The sequence below is a fragment of the Rattus norvegicus genome, chromosome 8 (genome assembly GCF_036323735.1).
Source record: "Rattus norvegicus strain BN/NHsdMcwi chromosome 8, GRCr8, whole genome shotgun sequence".
In the NCBI taxonomy this organism is placed as follows: domain Eukaryota; kingdom Metazoa; phylum Chordata; class Mammalia; order Rodentia; family Muridae; genus Rattus; species Rattus norvegicus.
Window position 1 is genome coordinate 128,015,936 of NC_086026.1, and position 17,334 is coordinate 128,033,269.

Genomic DNA, 17,334 nt, shown 5'->3' on the forward strand with positions numbered 1-17,334 from the left:
AATCTGTGTGGAATCTGAAATGGAGGAATCTGGTGTGTGTATGTGCGAAAGGAACAGAGACCTGTTCTGAACAGATCTTTAAATGGGTGGGAGGAGTGCTGAAGGTAAGATGAAGGATCTGGGACTGCTGAGGATCCTTCAGGAAGCAGGTCGCCAACAGTTCTTTCCCACCTGCAGCTGCTCTGTGGGTCCTCTGCTTGGAGACTGTGGGGAACTGCTGTCAATTCAGACTTCAGCGTTTTTTCTGACAATTACTTAGTCCATAGATGAGAGCTGGAGGGCAGAGGTCCTAGGTTATGGGGTCCAGGAGCTACCCACTCACTCAGGGGTCTCAGAGGAGCGTGCATCCCGTAGCGGGGGCTCCATAGCACCGGGCAGGCAACAGCCAACTTGTGGGCAGTCCAATCCCACCAGCTCCGGGAGCGCGCCCCGCCTAGCCCTAGAGGCTGGTGCTGCCTGAGCGCTGTCTCCAGAGGGCGCGGGCTGGGGGCGGAGCCTCGGTGTTGTTGTTCCTCTCCGGCCCCGCCCCCAAGGGGGGCGCGGACCACGCGGCCGGAGGGCCCGCCTCCCCTCCCCCTCCCCGCCCAGCTCGCCCGCCTCTTTGTATCCAACATCCGGGTTTCCCCGCTGGCTCGGCTCCGTGGCCACCGCTCAGGAGCCATTTTGGACTCGGTTCAGCTCCCCTCCCCCACCCCCCCGTTCATGGCCCCTCCGGACTCGGCCCCTGCGCCCGGGGCCCGGGCCCAGCCCCGTTGCGCCATGCCCGCGTCGGGCGCGCCCTGGCCCGCGCCCCGCCGCCGCCCCCCGGCTCCCGCGTCGCCCCATAGCCCGGGCCGCACTGTGCGCCGCCCGCAGCGGCCCTGAGCCCTTATCCCCGCACGCTGCCTGGGAACCGAAGCGCAGAAGCGCGCGCGTCTGGAAGCGAGACCCAGAGAAGGAGCGGGAAGCAGAGCGCAGCCGCCGCCGGGCCCTGCGCGCCCCGGGAGCGCAGCGCGGCCCTGCCCGCGGGCTCCGGGTGTCCGCGGGGCGGCGCCGCGGAACATGACGGCGCCCTGGGCGGCCCTCGCCCTTCTCTGGGGATCGCTGTGCGCCGGTAAGGACCTGGCGCGTCGTGGGGGTGCGGGGACCTGGGGCGCGCGGTGTTTACCAACAAAGGGCGGCCCCGCGGCCTCGGCGCCGCGCCACCTGCCTGGGATCGGGGTCGCGCGGGGCGCTCTGCTCGCGATCCTAGAGGCGAGCTCGCCCGTGCCGTTCCTCTGCGCGATTCTGGCTCGCTGAAGTGCTAGGTGATGGGGGAACCTGGAGCGTCAGGGTCGGGGTTCAGGTTTCGCGGGCGCGCGGACCCCAGGGAAACCTGAGCGTGGGGAAGGCGGCCAAGCCAGGCGGGCATCTAATCGGGGGAGGCTGGGTTGGGGTTGCTTGCTTCTGAGAGTCAGAGGTGTCGCAAAGCGAAGCGGACGGCTTTTCACAGCCCGCCTGGAGTCCTCTGCACCCCGTCCCGCCACTCCGCGTCGCGATCCTCATGCGAGTGGCTCCTACCTGCGCCCGCTTTCCTTGCAGCGGGCCGCAGATGCGCCCTCGTGGGACCGCTTTTGTTTTGGGCAACTGGGAGTGGAGAATGGTTGAAGAGGCGAACCAACAGGTCTCAGATCGCTCCGGCCGGCACGTGGCGGGCGTGAGTGACCTGCGCTGAGCCCGCTGGCGGCTGCGGGCTATGGATAGCTGGTGCGCGTCTGCTTGGGACTAGGACCTGTGGGTGTGTACGCACGAAGTTGTGGTGGGAAAGCGCTTTCTCCCCCAAAGCCCAGGCACTGATTTCTCTGTCCCGATGGTGCTAAAGCATGCTCAACTTTGTATGAGCTTCGGGGCGGCTTTAGGGCAGTTCCAGGAAACGTGGACAGTCGGGCATTGAGACTCCAGAGAAAAGATCTTGGAGATTGGGACGGCTGGTGCCCGGTGGCCAGGGCTCTGGGTCCTGCGCGTCTTTGTTCCCAACCCCCATTACACATGCAGCTCGGGTCCCCTGCCGCCCGAGGTGGCAGCAGCGCGGAGTCTGGGAAACCCGCGAGGGGCGGGGCCCGGAGTGCTAGGGAAGGGCTGGGATCCCCCTTGCAGCCGCGGGGGTGGGTATCCCAGATGGCCATTGCACCCCCTCACTGGGATCCTCACTTTCGGTCTTCTCCCTTCTATTACAAGGTAGTGAGTATTAGTTTAATTCCGACCTGAGAGTTTTCGCACGAGCCTGGAGCGGTGGAGCATGAGTGCACGAACCAGAGGGCAGAGAGCACTTCTTTGCTACCCGAGCCCACTGTTGGGAAGCGGTTTCAGTGCTGCCCTGGAGTGGTAGAGGCAAAGTGGTGCTCAGGGTGAACATTTTGTTTCTTTCTGCCACTCACCGAAGTGTTGCTCTTGAGACTTTTCTCCCCAAGAACGGGGGCCTGGAAGCGATGGAAACAGTGGCCTGTTCTGGGGAGAGCAAGAGCAGGCTGATCCAAGGGTACACAGCGGCTCTGTAGATGTCTCTTGACTGCCTGATCTCTACTCCTGGACGTGTGCCTTGTCTCTTTTAAGTTTAGGTTTGTTGAAAGCATTTTCTCTGGACAGTAGCCTCGGACTACAAAGCTGTATTTCACAGCTCCAGTTTGTCCCAGTTGGACCTCACCAGTCACCTCCCATTTGGGGCGCGGTGAGAGTGGATCCCTGGTACTGTGTCTACACTAATGCTGCACTCTTAGGGGGGAGAATATGGAGGCTTGTGTTCTGTCTGACTCAACCTGTGGTTCTGCCCTCAGGGAAGCCACACCTGTGCTGTGGTGGCAGCTGCTTTCTCTTTTGAGGAACTAGAAGAGAACTTTGAAGGGTTGGGGGGTAGAGCTGGCCTTCCTGTGCCTCTGGCTTCAGAGATCTTCATGTTTCTGGCTTGATATTCAGAATTGCTTAGCTCTGTGGTAAAAAAAGAAGAGATCTGTATACTGGTGCTACTGACGGGAACATGGGCTTGGCAGATATATTCAACTTAAAAATCCCCAATAGTCATGTTAGTAAAGGAAAGAAATAGCTGTGTCTTTAGTGTATTCTGGCTGCTTTAATACCACAGGACTGGGTGGTTCAAACAGCAATGTTGGGGCTGGAGAGACAGCTCAGTGCTTAAGAGTGCTTGCTGCTCTTGCATGGGACCCAGGTTCTAGTCTAACCCCTACATAGTAGTTCATAGTCAACCTGGAACTCGACTTCCAGGAGGGTCCCGTGCTTTCTGGCCTTGGAGAGCACCAGGTGTGTATGTGGTACCCAGACATAGTTAATTACAGTTAAAATAGCCATATATATTTAGGGAATCAGCAGCACTTATTTTAACATGGTTCTAGAAGCAAGACCAGGGAGTCTTAAGAGAGCCAGTCCTACAGTACAGATCTAATCCAACTTTTACTCCTTCTCTTCACTCACTTCCAAAGACCTTTATGTTGTTATTGGCGGTCAGAGGCCGGCTGGCTCTGTCATCGTTAGGTAGAATTAAGTTAACATGAAGGTTGGTCGTTTCAACATCTATCGCTATAATTGATGATAAAGGGGGAAAATTTTCCAAGACAGGATTTTTAACCATGGCTGTTCTGGAACTCTCGCTCTGTAGACCAGGCTGGCGTGGAGCTCCTAAAGCTCTTCCTGCCTCTGCCTTCCAAGCACTCTGATTAAGCACTGCTGCCTTGCCCTGTTTGAGGCATGAAAAGAATTTTAACTGTCTTCAACATGTGGTCAGCGTCTTAACCCTTCACAGAACACCTCAGTTCCAACTCTGCACACTTGAAGTTCTCCGTAATGGACAGCACTGGCTTAGAAAGACAGGCCAGACTGATGCTGTAGCCCGCAGATACGTCTGGATGTCTTTCTAGATCTGAGGCTGGCCCAGTATGTCCTTCGGAGGCTGGCATTTGGCCTTGTGTTGCAGTGGACACCAGGCACTCTGTCCTCTGCCATCTGCCTCAGTCTTTGGGGTTCAGAGCAGAGAGCTCTGTACTAAGAATGGTCTCAACAGGTCCTTACTGCCCAGTGGTGTTCTCATAGGCTGACCACTGACACCAGGATGTTTCTTGTCTGTTTTCTCTGGTTGGAGGTGCGTATGAATGGCCTTTAATCTTCTGGTCCATTGTAGTGGGAGAGGCCAAGGACAAGGGCTACAGAGTCGTGGAATTCCCTCCCAAATGTCCTCTGCTCTCTGTCCTGTCTGCTGGTCAGGTGCCTGCCTGTCAGGTGGGCATACCCTCTGGGAGGAGTAGGAACCCTCCTCCACTCTCAGGGCTCTTACAGAGCAGATGTGATTCTTGCCCATCCTCCCAGACTCCAGAACCCTTTGGGTGTCCTGCTTAGGCAGGCTTTTGAAGTGGCTCTTCCTGGCACCCAGAATTCTCCAAGTCTCTGGACTTGTCCTAGCAGTTACCTAAGGCCTTTTTTTTTTTTTTTTTTGCTAGGAGCACAGAGGGAAGCCCCATGGTCGCTTGTCCTAATGCTCTGAGAATCTAAGAAATCAGAGCTCAAGAAAATGTAAATCAGGGCTTATGCGCAAGCGTGTGCATTTGTGTGTGTGTGTGTGTGTGTGTGTATACATACATACGTAGTGTTGTAGTGTTGCACATCTTTGGTGGGCTCTGTAAAATCCCAACTACCTTGCAGTCAGCCCTCCCCTTGGGGTATTCTGTCCCTGGGAGGTTGTGTGTGTTGGACATACTCCGTAGTCTCTGGACATATTCCTTAGCCTGTTTGGTCCGTGGACATGTCCTTGCCTTTTCTTCTGCTACTTGTGATTCTGCCCATCACTCCGTTTCCATGGTTTCCTCCCCATCCAGGAAGCCGCCTCTCTGAGTGCCTATGTATTTAGCCCTTCTACCTGAGAGGTCAGGAGTGCGCATGGGATCCACAGCAGGTCAGAGCCTGAGTTCAGAGCCAGGTCCTAACCTATTACCATGGCCTGGGATCCAGTGGGTTGAGGGAGAAGAGCAAATCTGGATCATTCAGGACCAGTCATGTTTTCAGTCTTGCCTCCTCCCCATTCATGTGTGTGTGTGTGCACGTGTGTACCTGTGTGTGTGTGTGTGTGTGTGCATGTGTGTGTGTGCACGTGTGTACCTGTGCATGCGAGTACCTGTGTGTGTGTGTGTTTGTGTGTGTATCTGTGCATCTGAGTGCCTCTGTGTGTGTGTATACCTGTGCATGTGAGAGCCTGTGTGTGTGTGTGTGTGTTTGTGTGTGTATCTGTGCATCTGAGTGCCTGAGTGCCTGTGTGTGTGTGTATACCTGTGCATGTGAGTACCTGTGTGTGTGTGTGTGTGTGTTTGTGTGTGTATCTGTGCATGTGAGTGCCTGTGTGTGTGTATACTTGTACATGTATGTGGGTGCATGTTCAGTCTAGAGAGCATCATCATATGTCTTTCACAATTTCTACCGCCTTGTTTTTTCTTCCTTTTAAAAGCATTTTGCTGTAGCTCGTGGGCGCGTGCCACAGCTCGCTGTGTTCGCGGAGGTCAGCAGACAACTTGTGGACGTTGGCTCTCTCCACAGCAGGTCCTGAGAAGTCAGACCCGGGTTCTCAGGCTTGGTTGCAGGCAAGGCTTTACTGCTGAGACATCTTGCTGGCCCCAACTTCATTTTTGAGGCAGGGTCTCTGTCCCTGGAGTTTACCCTTAAAGCAAGTGTTGCAGATACTCACCATCCTGCGTGGCTTTTGGTGGGGGTGCTGGTGTTTGAACTCTGGTCCTTATGCTTGTGTGGCACACACTTACCAGCTGAGTCATGTCCCCAGACCACAGTTTGGGTGACAGTCCGGATAGACAGCCCTGGGTTAGAGTCCTGGCTGCACGGGCCTTTCTAGAACAGGGTTTCTCCAACCTTGACAGCATTGGTATTTTATACCTATGGCTTCTGTCTGCTGGGAGGAATGTTGATGGCAGTATAGTGGCAGGCCTGCACACTGCAGATGCCGTTATCTCTTCTCAGACCATGGTGAGTGGGAGTGACTCTTGGCATCTCTGAGGGTAGGGCCAAAACCATACTCAGGTAGGATGAGAGCGTGGTCTAGAACATTCAGCCTTTACTGGGGTAGACGGTTGTGGGAGATGTCCATCCATCTTTCTTCCTCTGGAGACAAGGTAGGGTAGGGAGCTGGGTTCTCCTTCAAAGTGTAGATAACTCCTGCTTCTCTGAACCTGTTGGAGTGTGTGTTTGGTTCAGAATCAGTGGTCCAGTGGACCGGCTGCCACGGAGAAGAATCCTGGCGTCCTTGAGTTTTCCCAGAAGTGGTTCGGGTTTCAGGGAGGTGGCTCGTTGTGGGTGGCTGGGCACCCGCCCACCTGCTCTGGCCTTTGCCTTGAGGCTGGCACTTCTGCCTCTCCCTCCCACAGAATGTCAGGAAGTGCCTGTTGTTGGGGCTCTGCCTGCCTGACACCCCCTCTCTGCTCACCTGGGATCTGGGTGAGCCCAGGCTGTACCCGTCGGCCAAACCTGGGAGCCATAGCAGGATCCTGGCATGCCCTTTCTTCCCAGGGGTCCTGCCCTGGAGCCTCGGGGCCAGGACGCCAGGGCAGGGGGGCAGCCTCACCCCAAAGGTATGGGTCTGTCTCTTCCCACAGGGCTTGGGAGGTATGTGGTGGGAAAGCCTTGCCTAAGAAGGCTGTATTGCTGTAGCCTATGACAGACACAGCCTGCTGCCACAGAGGCCTGTTTGCTAGCCTAGCAGGCTGGCAGCTCCCTGAGTTCTTTTCATGCGGAGTTGTTGGGGGGCATTTCTTCCTGACCCCACTCAGTACAACATGGTGGAGCTGCTTACTGGTAGGGCATCAGGGTGGAACAAGCCTTGTGACAACCATTCTGAGTTCTCCGCGTGCCCTGCGAAGTGTTGCTGAGGGGAGATTTCCTAGGCTTCTTTCCACCTCTTCTGCATCCAACCCCACACCCCCACCTCTTCTGTACACACAACCTTCACCTCACACACACCCCAACCCTTGTGACGTGTGGTTGCTTTCCTAGAATTCGTGGGTCTGGCCCTTCCTCCCATGTCGTCACCAGGTTTTTGCTCTGGGCCAGACACCCCTTATTCTGTGCTTTTTCTTTTCTTTTTTTGTCCTATTGAGGATCAGACTTACAAATGAGCCCTAGGTGTCCAGGTGGTTGCTCCTTGCAGGCAGGCCTGCGGGTGGTGCTTCTGGGTACCCAGGTTTTAAGGGTTGGGAGATCCTCCAGTCTTCTTCAAGTTGGTCCTTAAGGTTGGCAGGATACTTCTGACAACGGTAGGGATTGGAAATCCACAGATCAGACCCACTGGGATGTTCCAAGGATCAAGGGTGCCTCCACCTGGCGTGGGGCTAGTCCTGGCTTCTGGCCTTGGACAGTCCCGCTCTTTCCCATCATGCTGTGCACACACATGTGCTGTTTTCTCCAGACCCTCTCGGGGCCTGGCAGCTCGGTCTGGTGTTTTAATTCATGGACACGTGATGCTGGAGAGAAAGCCTGGTCCACCGGGCAGGTCTGTGGCCCTCCTCCCTGGGGAATGTTCTGGAGGGGGCCTGGCCTGCTGGACAATGGGGCTGCTTCTCCCTGGCTAGTTTCCGGGCTACAGCTGAGGACTTTTGTGAGGCAAAGCCAATGCTCTTGTTGGTGAACGTGTTCCTAGGCAGACTATTTTGGTTCTACCTCTGAGAACTAAGGAGGCTAAAATTAGTTCTGGGGAGGAAAAGGAAGGCTGTTGGAAACTCAAGCCCTTGGCTGGAAGGTGCAGGAGCCTGTTTCCCTCGTGTTTGTGGCTGAGTATTTGGGAGGATGTGAGCAGACCAGCTGTTGTCTGTCGATCTGAGTGGAGGGAGGGATGCCTGACTGCCCTCCAGACCAGCCTGGGCCAATGAAAGGAAGCAGGCGGCTGACTTGGGAGCTGTCATGCCAGGGTGTTTTTTTCTTCTGGTCCTGCAGTGGTCCAGAGTGTTTCTGGGTGTGGAGACCATGCTGTCTGTGTCCGCCTTCATGCCAACTCTCTTCACCTTCTACCTCCAACCGCACTGTTACCTGCCCATTGATTCAGGAGCTTCTGAGTTCTGAGAGCCCTAGGCTGGCAGTCAGGGGTTGGGAAACATTTTGGATATTGGGGAGGATTTCCTTTGTATGTGAATTTGAAGTGGGGTTCAGTAGGAGTCTAGTCTATGGCCCAGGCCCCTTGGGAGATCTAACTTCTCTGTACAGAACATGTGGGCCAAGGTTCATCTACCAAGTGACTTAAAAACTACAAGGACACAAGGTTAGTTGAGAAAGGTGAGTGACCCCTGCCTGAGGGAAGGTCTAGGTTTGTTTCCTCTAAGCTGAAAACCTTTGCACACAAACCATTTACCCAGGAGTCTCCTAGTTAACCTCTGCTGGGGAGCAGAGATTACCTGAGTCCTATTTTTTTTAAACTCTTTTTAACTTTTATTAAATTTATAGCTGTTTAAGTAACACACACATATTCAGTGGCAGAAATTTAGCTGTAGGTACAACCAAGGTCTCAAGTTGGGTGTGGTAGTACGTGCCTGTGACTTCCGTTCATGGGAGAGGCAGGAGAGGCAGGAGGATGAGCAGTTTAATGGTCAACCTGGGCTGTGGAGACCGTGTCAAAAACAAACAACAGAAAACAAAAGCATAGTGTCAGGCTGGGGAGATAGCTCAGCGGTTAAGAGCACTGACTGCTCTTCCAGAGGTCCTGAGTTCAAATCCCAGCAACCACAGCTCACACCATTTGTAATGGGATCTGATGCCCTCTTCTAGTGTGTCTGAAGACAGCTATGGTGTACTCATATAGAATAAGTAAATCCTAAAAAAAAAAAAAAAAAAAAAAAAAAGTGGCGTCTTCTGAGTAAGCTCTCCTCCTTAAGAAGTGGTTTATTTTTATATATGTATGTATGTATGTTTGTGTGTGTGCACACACATACCCTTGTAAATTCTCGTGCACCATGTATATAAGCATTGCCCACAGAAGCCAGACAGGATGTCAGGTCCCCTTTAATTGGAACTACAGGTGGTCGTGAGCTGCTTAATGTAGGTGCTGGGAATGGAGCCCAGGTCCCCTGCAAGAGAGGCTCACCACTCTTACCTACCGAGCCATCACCCTCCTGCGACATACCTTTTTGAGATAAGATCTCACGTAGTCCAGTCTCTCCTCCAACCAACCAACCAGCCATGCTGGACTAGGATCCTCCAACTCGCACTTCCCGAGTGCCAGGGATACAGGTGTGCCTCACCACATACAGTTTCCGTAGTGCTGGGGATGAAGCCTAGGGCTTCGTGAGTGCCAGGCAAATGCTCTCCCAGTTGAACTATGTCCTCATCTCTCTCAGCTAAGTCTTTTGTGGTTGGTACATATTCTTTCAGGCATTCTTCTCCCAATAGGGCAACTATAGGTAATACTTAGGTAATATGATGATGACAACGATGATGATGATGATAGTTTATTATTTATTTATTTACACTTTTAAGATGTGTAGTGTGTGAGAGACAGTGCCATGGCATGCATGTGGAGGTCAGAGGACAGCCTGTGGGAGTTGGCTCGTTCTTCCCATCTTATGAGTGCCCAGGATCAAACACAGGTTCCAGGCTTGGCAGCATGTGCTTTTACCCATGAAACCTTTACCTTAGCCTTTCTTGTTTAGCCCCTACTGGTACCACTGTTGTATGTAGCTGGATTTTTGCTACTTTGTGGGTGCCTCTTTCCCACCCATTTTTTCCCCTGCTCCAACCCCTTTTCCCAGTTTCATACCCTGTCACTAGATAGGAGAGAAAGGATACAAGAAAGAGATAGAGATCCCTAAATCTGATTCCTTCCTTTTGTTTCTCCTTTGAGCATAACAAAGTACAATTAAACTCCCCTGCAACCCCAATGACCAAAACCACTGACCCTGCCTCTGGCGACCCTAGGGTTTATTTATATACCCTCTGTAAAGTTCCCAGAAGTCCAGATGTCGAGCAGTTGCAGAAACTATCTGCAGCCGGCAAAAACGCACCTCTGCTAGAGCGCGAGGCAAATCATAGTCAGCTGCTGCAGACATCGGAAGCAGCCCCATATCCCAACACTGGGGATTAAAACGATAACACATTCTTACTGTATTTCTGTGTTTTTAAAGAAACCAGAATTCCAAAGCTGTCACTATGTCTTTCTGCTTCTGTCTAAGCCATTAATTTGTGTTGGGAAATTATCAACAGACATTTTCAGTAAGCTTAAGAGCTTTTTGGGTCAGCGGCCCAAGGTTTTCAGGAGACCTCTCCTGCTCTTTCTCCTGGAGCAGCTCTGCCTTTGAGACAGTAGCCATCTGAGCAACCCTGGCACCTGGGTTAAACTGCATCTCTCCTTTTGTATAGGCCATAATTTTAATTTCTCCCGTGAAATCTTCATGTATAATTTTTGGATGTAAAAATTTTGGGAAGTCGGTCAACTCCTTCCCAAGGTCCTTCCTACAATCCCCGAGGGCAAGGGACCATATCCAGTGGCTTTTTTTATAACGTTAAATTTTGGGGGATACAGTAAGATGTTTATCTCTGGCCAAGTCTCAATTTTACTTATTTATTTTTTTATTTTTATTTTTTTAAAGATTTATTTATGTATGTGAGTACACTGTAGCTGTCTTCAGACACACCAGAAGAAAGCATCAGATCCCATTACAGATGGTTGTGAGCCACCATGTGGTTGCTGGGAATTGAACTCGGGACCTCTGGAAGAGCAGCCGGTGCTCTTAACCCCTGAGCCATCCCTCCAGCCCCTGTTCACAATTTTATTGCGGACAGTCATATTTCCCACAATTAAAGCACTGGGCATTTTGAGTTCTGAGACCTTTAGCTGCTTCATCAAAGTCTCTTTGCTTATGAATGCATTTCTGGAAATTGAAACACCTGGCACTTTGATATTGGAGAACTCTAGTTCTAGTTTGGCCTATGATATTAGCATGGTACCTATTAGAACTATTAGCATCTATCCCTTATCCACTCATCTTCAGGTGCTGCTCACAACTTTAATGGTTCGATAACATTTTTATGTCCAGTATTCAAAGTTCCAAATGCCAAGGTTTCCACAAACACCTGTCTTGCATCAGGGTCTGATACAGCTTTATTTACAGCTAAAACTAATCTTTGTTTAAAAACAAACAAACAAACAAACAAACAAACAAAAAAAACAGCCAGCAATGGCTTCTCCAGTGCCTTGTGTAATTTTTGTTAAATGAAGTGGATATTTTTTCCCCCCTGGCCTCAACCTTGTCCCAGGCTTAAGGCCAGGAAGCAACATTTCCTATAGTTACCTCATCAGATTGAATCTGTTCTTGCCCTTCACCTAGCAACTGGTCTTTTACAATATCCATTCCCCTCTATTTCTCTGTTCTGTATTTGAAGCTTCTTTCATTGCAACTGCAGGCTGGGCTCTAGTACAGCTGTTACCAATCCCTTCCAGTCTTGGAACATAATTGCATTTTGAGTAGTCCAGTTACTTAGAATTTGTTTCACAGAAGGAGAGTGCATCCCATATGAAATCACAGCCTCTTTACAAAGCCCTAGATCGCATCTGTAGGACATCATCCTGTCGCATCCTAACCTTGCCCCACATCATTAGCAGGAGAACACTGACTACAGAGAAAGCTGATGGTGATGGTGGGACCCTGGGCCACCCCTCCTCCCACTCTGGCACTGTCATCGGATCGTCCTGACTTTTCAGCTTTTCTCTGACCTGGCCGCCCTCTGCCAGTTTCTTTTCCTCTTTCTTCCTGTGGGAAACTCCTGGTCTCTTGCTCAGTCTCTGGGACTGAGCCTGTGTTCTCTCTTCTGGCGCTCCTTGCCTCTCAAGAGCTTCCATCTCCACCTTTGCAGCACCAAAGCTGCAACCGGTTCAGAAAAGCGAGTAGCGAGACTCCCCCCTCCGTCCCCCCTTCAGCCATTTGTTTGTTACCCAGGCCCCTCCATTTCCACCTGCAATTTTTCCAACTGCTCGGCCATTCTTCCAACCTTTTTTTGAAACAGAATATTTGAAGAAGGAAAAAAGAAAACAGAAAAATCCCTTCTGGGAGCAAAGTAAGTGATATCCCAGCAGTAGAGGCCACAGTAAACTTTTTGCTGGCCTCTTGAAAAGGAAATATCCATTCCTTCCTTCCCTGTGGTTTCCTCTATGGCCATTTGAAATCAAATTTCCCATTTTTAAAAAATAGAAAACACAAACCTTATTTTAATAAGAACCTAGGTTTGGGGTAGGAATGGGGCCAGTAACTGGGGTCAAGGTAGACTAGGGGTCGGTTTTAGAGAAGAGGGCTGGTAACAAAGCTTTATTGGTGTGAGTCCCCAAGGACTCCCCGTCCCCCGCCTCCTCCCACCCCCACATTGCCCAGAATGAAGCCCACAGCCAGGGAATCCTTGTAGATGCTGGTTCAGGGTTGATAGCTGATGCAGCAGAGGGCCCAGAACTGTCAGATGTTGCCCAAGTGCTGCAGGGTCTGCAGTACATGATATTCAGCAACTGGGGAGCAATCTGCAGGGACTCACTGCCCTGGGAAAGGCCTGGGGGCTCATTTTGGCTCTCCATGTTGCGGTGGATGCTCAGGAGTCAGGGCATCAAGGAGGGCCTAGGAGCAGGGTAGCTGGTACTGCTGCAGGCACCTAGGAACCTATCTGAGTGCGTGCGGGGCAGAGGCAAGGTCAGCGTTCCCCCACAAGCACAGCCCTACCCAAATTTCCCATTTTTAACCTTAACTTTTGATCCCCACATTTGGGTGCCACTTGTTGCCAGTCTGTGCTACTCTGAGGGTTCTTTCCCCCCGACTTTATATCTCTGCTTTTAGCCCCTATCACTAGAAAGGACATGGAGAGAAAGGGTAGAGGGGAGAGAGACCCTGAATCTAATTCATTTCATTTCTTCTTTGAGCATGGCTACCAACAAGTTACAGTCAGCTTCCCTGAACAACCAGCAAACAGCACCCTGCTTCTCGGGGCTCTAGCATTTATATACACTTTGAAAAGTTCCCAGAATTCCAACGTCACCCAGTCAGAAATTATCTACAGCTGGCAAAACCACGCCTCCGCCAGAGCACGAGGAAGAAAGTCTGAAGCAGCCCCCTATTGCCAAACCTGGGATTAAAACAAAAACAGTCTTATTATTTCTGTGTTTTTATTGAAACTAAAGTTCCAAAATTGTCACTCTGGTCTGGTTGTAGGCATAGGACACATACAGAAGTCTGATGATGAGCGAAGCATAGCCTCGTGTGTGTGTGTGTGTGTGTGTGTGTGTGTGTGGAGTGGGTGTAGAAAGCGCTTCCCATGCACAAGGCTCAGTGGTTAAGGACCCAGACGGGAGTACCAGCACCCACAGGGTGCCTCCCAGTCATCTGTAACTCCAGTCCCAGGGGATTCAGTGCTCTCGTCTGACCTTTATGGGTACCAGGCACACACATGGTAACACAGACATAGGTTCAGGGAAAAAGAATGATACACAAAATAATGATTTAAAACCTTTTTTCTAAAGATGGGAAGTGTAATTATGAGTGAGATCTTGATGTGTTTCCGCAAACCCAGTGCACCTGTACAGTCAGCATCTGGATCGAGTCTCCCCAGACTCCCCTCCTGTCTCACTGGCTCTTAGGGCCACAGTCAGGGTCTGGTGAATGCTAAGTGTGCTCTGAAGCCATCTCAGCCCACGTTGGTTGCTGCATCCATCCCTAAGGGTAACTACAGCTGTCTTCACACACACCAGAAGAGGGCACCGGATCCCATTACAGATGGTTGTGAGCCACCATGTGGTTGCTGGGAATTGAACTCAGGACCTCTGGAAGAGCAGTCAGTGCTCTTATCCTCTGAACCACCACTCCAGCCCAACTAGCTACTTTCTTGATCCAGCAGCATAAACTGGTTTTGCTTGTTATATTTTATATGCCAATATTCACACCTTTGAATGGTTTGTGTGTGTGTTCATCTTGTTCACTGTCAGCAAGATGCCTTTTAAACTCAGATCCATGTAGGCAAGCTTTCTAATACACATATCTACTAAGATCTTTTTGGTTTTTGTCTTTTGCTTTTTTTTTTTTTTTTTTTTAAGGGCAGGAATTAGATCACGGTGGATCGATCAGTTGATTGATTGACTTTTCAGACAAAGTCTTACTATAGCCTAGTCTGACCTTGAACTTACTGTGTACCTCAGGCTGGCCTCAGATTTGGGGTGAGTCTCTTGCCTCTGTCTCCCAAGTGCTGGGATTAAAGGTGTGGCCACCATGCCGGCTTCACTCTTTATAATAGTCATGAAAAGTTCTCAGATGCAGAGATAGGCTGGGCTTTATTGACCCCCTGTTGGTGGGCTTTCTGACTGTATATCATTTGTGTAGATTGGTGACAAGAATAACTCTGGGAACACAAGATGTGCGTAGTTTGCATTTTAATAGGCAGTGAAAGTGACAGGTGGTGGCAAGTAGGTGCAGAAGCCGTGTGGTGTGGTGGTTGATCTCAAAGTGTGGGTTTCTGGAGGTCTGGACTTCAGCCTCAACCTCATAAAGTGCTTGCTATGGAGGATGAAGAAGCCACACCTGGCGAAGGTGCCAGCACCAGCCCGCTTCCCATTCTGTGTCAGGGCTAAGGAGGGACATGGCAGTGGTCTGTCTGGGGTGTGGGGGTCCGTGTGTGTGTGTGTGTGTGTGTGTGTGTGTGTGTGTGTGTGTGTTCGTTCGCATGCACCAATTACCATTCTGGGTGTCACCTTTATCCTCTTTATGGACTGTGGCAACTGCCGAGGGAGGGTGACTGAAGAACTCTAGGAAGCGGCACTTGGAGGCACAGTGCATTGACAAAATGTTGGTGTGGCAGAATTCTGATTGCAATACAGTTTTAATAAAGATCTCATGGCAGAGGACCTCTGGAATTTCTGTGTGCGTCCTGTTCTTTTATACAGCCCTCTGCCATGATTACCTGTAAAAGTAGGGAAGGCAGTTTGGGGTGGTGTGATTTCCAAAGCCCAGCTCCTCTTTGGTGTCTTGATTCAGCTGTCCCCATTTAAGCCCACTCGCCAGGCCCTGCTCATGGGTTTCAATGACACTGGACTTGTGGCAGTGTCTCTAGTTTGCACAATGCCCCAGTTGGCTCTTCCACATCATCCTGGTGACAAACAGTATGTGTGCCTTTGTCTGCACTGTAGACTTAATGGAAAATCACATAGCACTGCAGTCATTCAAGAGTAAGATGCTGACAGGCTTGATGGAGAAGAGACCTCCCTCCTCTTGGCTTACAGGAGGCTGCCTGCCACCGTGGCCGGCCTTTTCTCTGTACACACTCAGAGCTTCCCCATGACTCCTCCATCACCGTATCTGTTTTGCTGCTGCTGTTTGGGACAGTATCTCAAGACCAGGCTGGCCTCTAACTCACAGTGATCCACCTGCCTCTGCTGGGATTAATGGCAGGCACCACCAGGTCCGACTCTTCACCTGTCTAAATATAAACACACTGAAGGCTTATGTTCTAACCTGTGGATGTATGTTATGGTCATAGTTGAGTCTGTAACATTTTGGAGTACGGATGATGGTTGAAAGTGAGTTCTGTTTTCCTTTGGGTTATATTTTGCAGTGGAAGTCGCTTTGTTATTGTTCAGATAGGTATGTAGCCCTAGCTGGCCGGGACTCCCAGAGATTTGCCTACCTGGCCCTGTGCTGGGAGTGAAGGCGCAGGTTATGTTAGCTCAGCTGGAAGCTACTATGTTGGGGGTTTGTCCTGAGGTCTCTGTTCCCGCGCGCCCGTCCGTAACAATTTCTGGGCTCTTTTGTATAAACCGGTGGGCTCTGTCTTCCTGTCTCTCCTCCCTCCATTCTGTTTTGAAGCCCTAAGGCAGTTTTACCGTAGTCTGAGGGAATGCAGCTGTAAATCTCAGCGACTGAGGGGACTCGGAGAGGAAAGCCGGCCATGCCATGCGCTCAGCTCACCGCGGAGGTTGGCAAGCCGCCGCACGGTGGGAGGGAGTGATCCGGAAGCATCCCCAGACATGAGTCGGTGTTTGAAGCACAGATAGAAGGAAGGGAAAGCTCAGAATCCAGGCTCTCGGTTCCTGTGTAGAGGACCCTTGCATTGGTGTACACTGTGGCCCTGAAGAGATGTCAGGAAGCTGGGTAGAAAGTAGATACAGGGTCTCCCTCTTCTGCTCATCAGGGCCAATCTCTTTGCTGAAGGCACCTGGAACAGGCCATAGAAAACAGCATCTCTGGTTGAAGGCATCATGTAGCTAAGGAGAGTGAAGATTTACAGACCCGGACCGGGTTCTTCTCTCTCCACTGAGCTCTATTATCCCCCAGCCCCAGATGTAGCTGGCTCTCTGCTTTCAAAACACTTGCGTTAGTTTAAACTCTGGTAATTCCAACGTCCCGCCCTCCGCATTCGCATTCGTTGTGCTTCCTCTTTGGAGGGGCGATGATAACCTGACTTTACAAGTCTGCTGGCTTTGTCAGAATATTGTGAATGACAGCTACGGACAGTCTAGATTGTGCTCTCCCCCTCAGATGCTGTTTTCCTGGTGCCTCCGCCGTTTGTAATGGCAGCTAATTCTGCTGACTGGATATTTCTGTGGTGAGCAGCTGCTGAAATACCTGCCCAGGTCTTTGGGACTTGTTTGACTGTATGGAGTCTGTCCCCTTCCTGGGTAGTTAGTTCTAGGGTCAGCTAGAGGGTTCAGTGGTTTGCTGGCATCCATCCTGGCCTGGCTTTGTCATTCTGAATTTTTCGTGATCACCCCCCGGCCCCCCCAGAATATACCTATCAGTTGTGTCTCTGTTTGGAACTTGATGTTTTTGTTTTCTGTTTTACTCCTGGTTTTATTTTGGTGGCATCTACCCTCCAGGACATTATTTTGAATCGTGTGTGTGTGTGTGTGTGTGTGTGTGTGTGTGTGTGTGTCTGTGTGTGAGTTCTTTCTAAGATCAGAACAAGCTCTTAAAGTCAGAGCCCTCCCTTTAGTACCATTTATTTGTTTATATATTTATTTAGAGACAGGGTCTGTCTTTGTAGCTCTGCTTGCCCTGGAACTTGCCATGTAAAACAGGCTGGCCTAGAACTCCTAGAGATCCAATTGCCTGTCTCCCTAGTGCTGGGATTAAAGGCCTGCACCATCACAACCAGATGCTACTATATTCTGGTAAAGAGCAGATGGAGGGATTTTTTTTTTTAGGATTTATTAATTTTATTATTTTATGTTTATGAGTGTTTTGCCTGCATGTACATGTGCATGTCTGGGGCCTGTAAAGGTTGTAAGAGGGCATCATATCCCCCGGAACTGGAACTGGAGTTACAGATGGTTGTTAGTAACCATGCAGGTGCTGGAATAGAACCTGGGTC

General features: G+C 50.9%; 1 protein-coding gene across 6 annotated transcripts in view; it reads left to right on the forward strand.

Moving 5' to 3' along the window:
• Positions 1–653: 653 nt before the first annotated feature.
• Acvr2b (activin A receptor type 2B) overlaps positions 654–17,334 on the forward strand; it is a 39,605-nt gene continuing 22,924 nt past the window's right edge. For 2 of the 6 annotated variants that reach the window (XR_005487744.2, XM_039080874.2), the window contains exon 1: positions 1,125–6,593. Coding sequence is in view for 5 of the 6 variants with exons in the window: in XM_039080874.2 (XP_038936802.1) it covers positions 6,515–6,593 (79 nt within the window). In the remaining variant the exon portion in view is untranslated. Of the gene's footprint in view, positions 1,094–1,124; positions 6,594–17,334 lie in introns of those variants that run through there. The other 4 variants (XM_006244072.5, NM_031554.1, XM_039080876.2 and 1 more) reach the window with 4 other exon arrangements.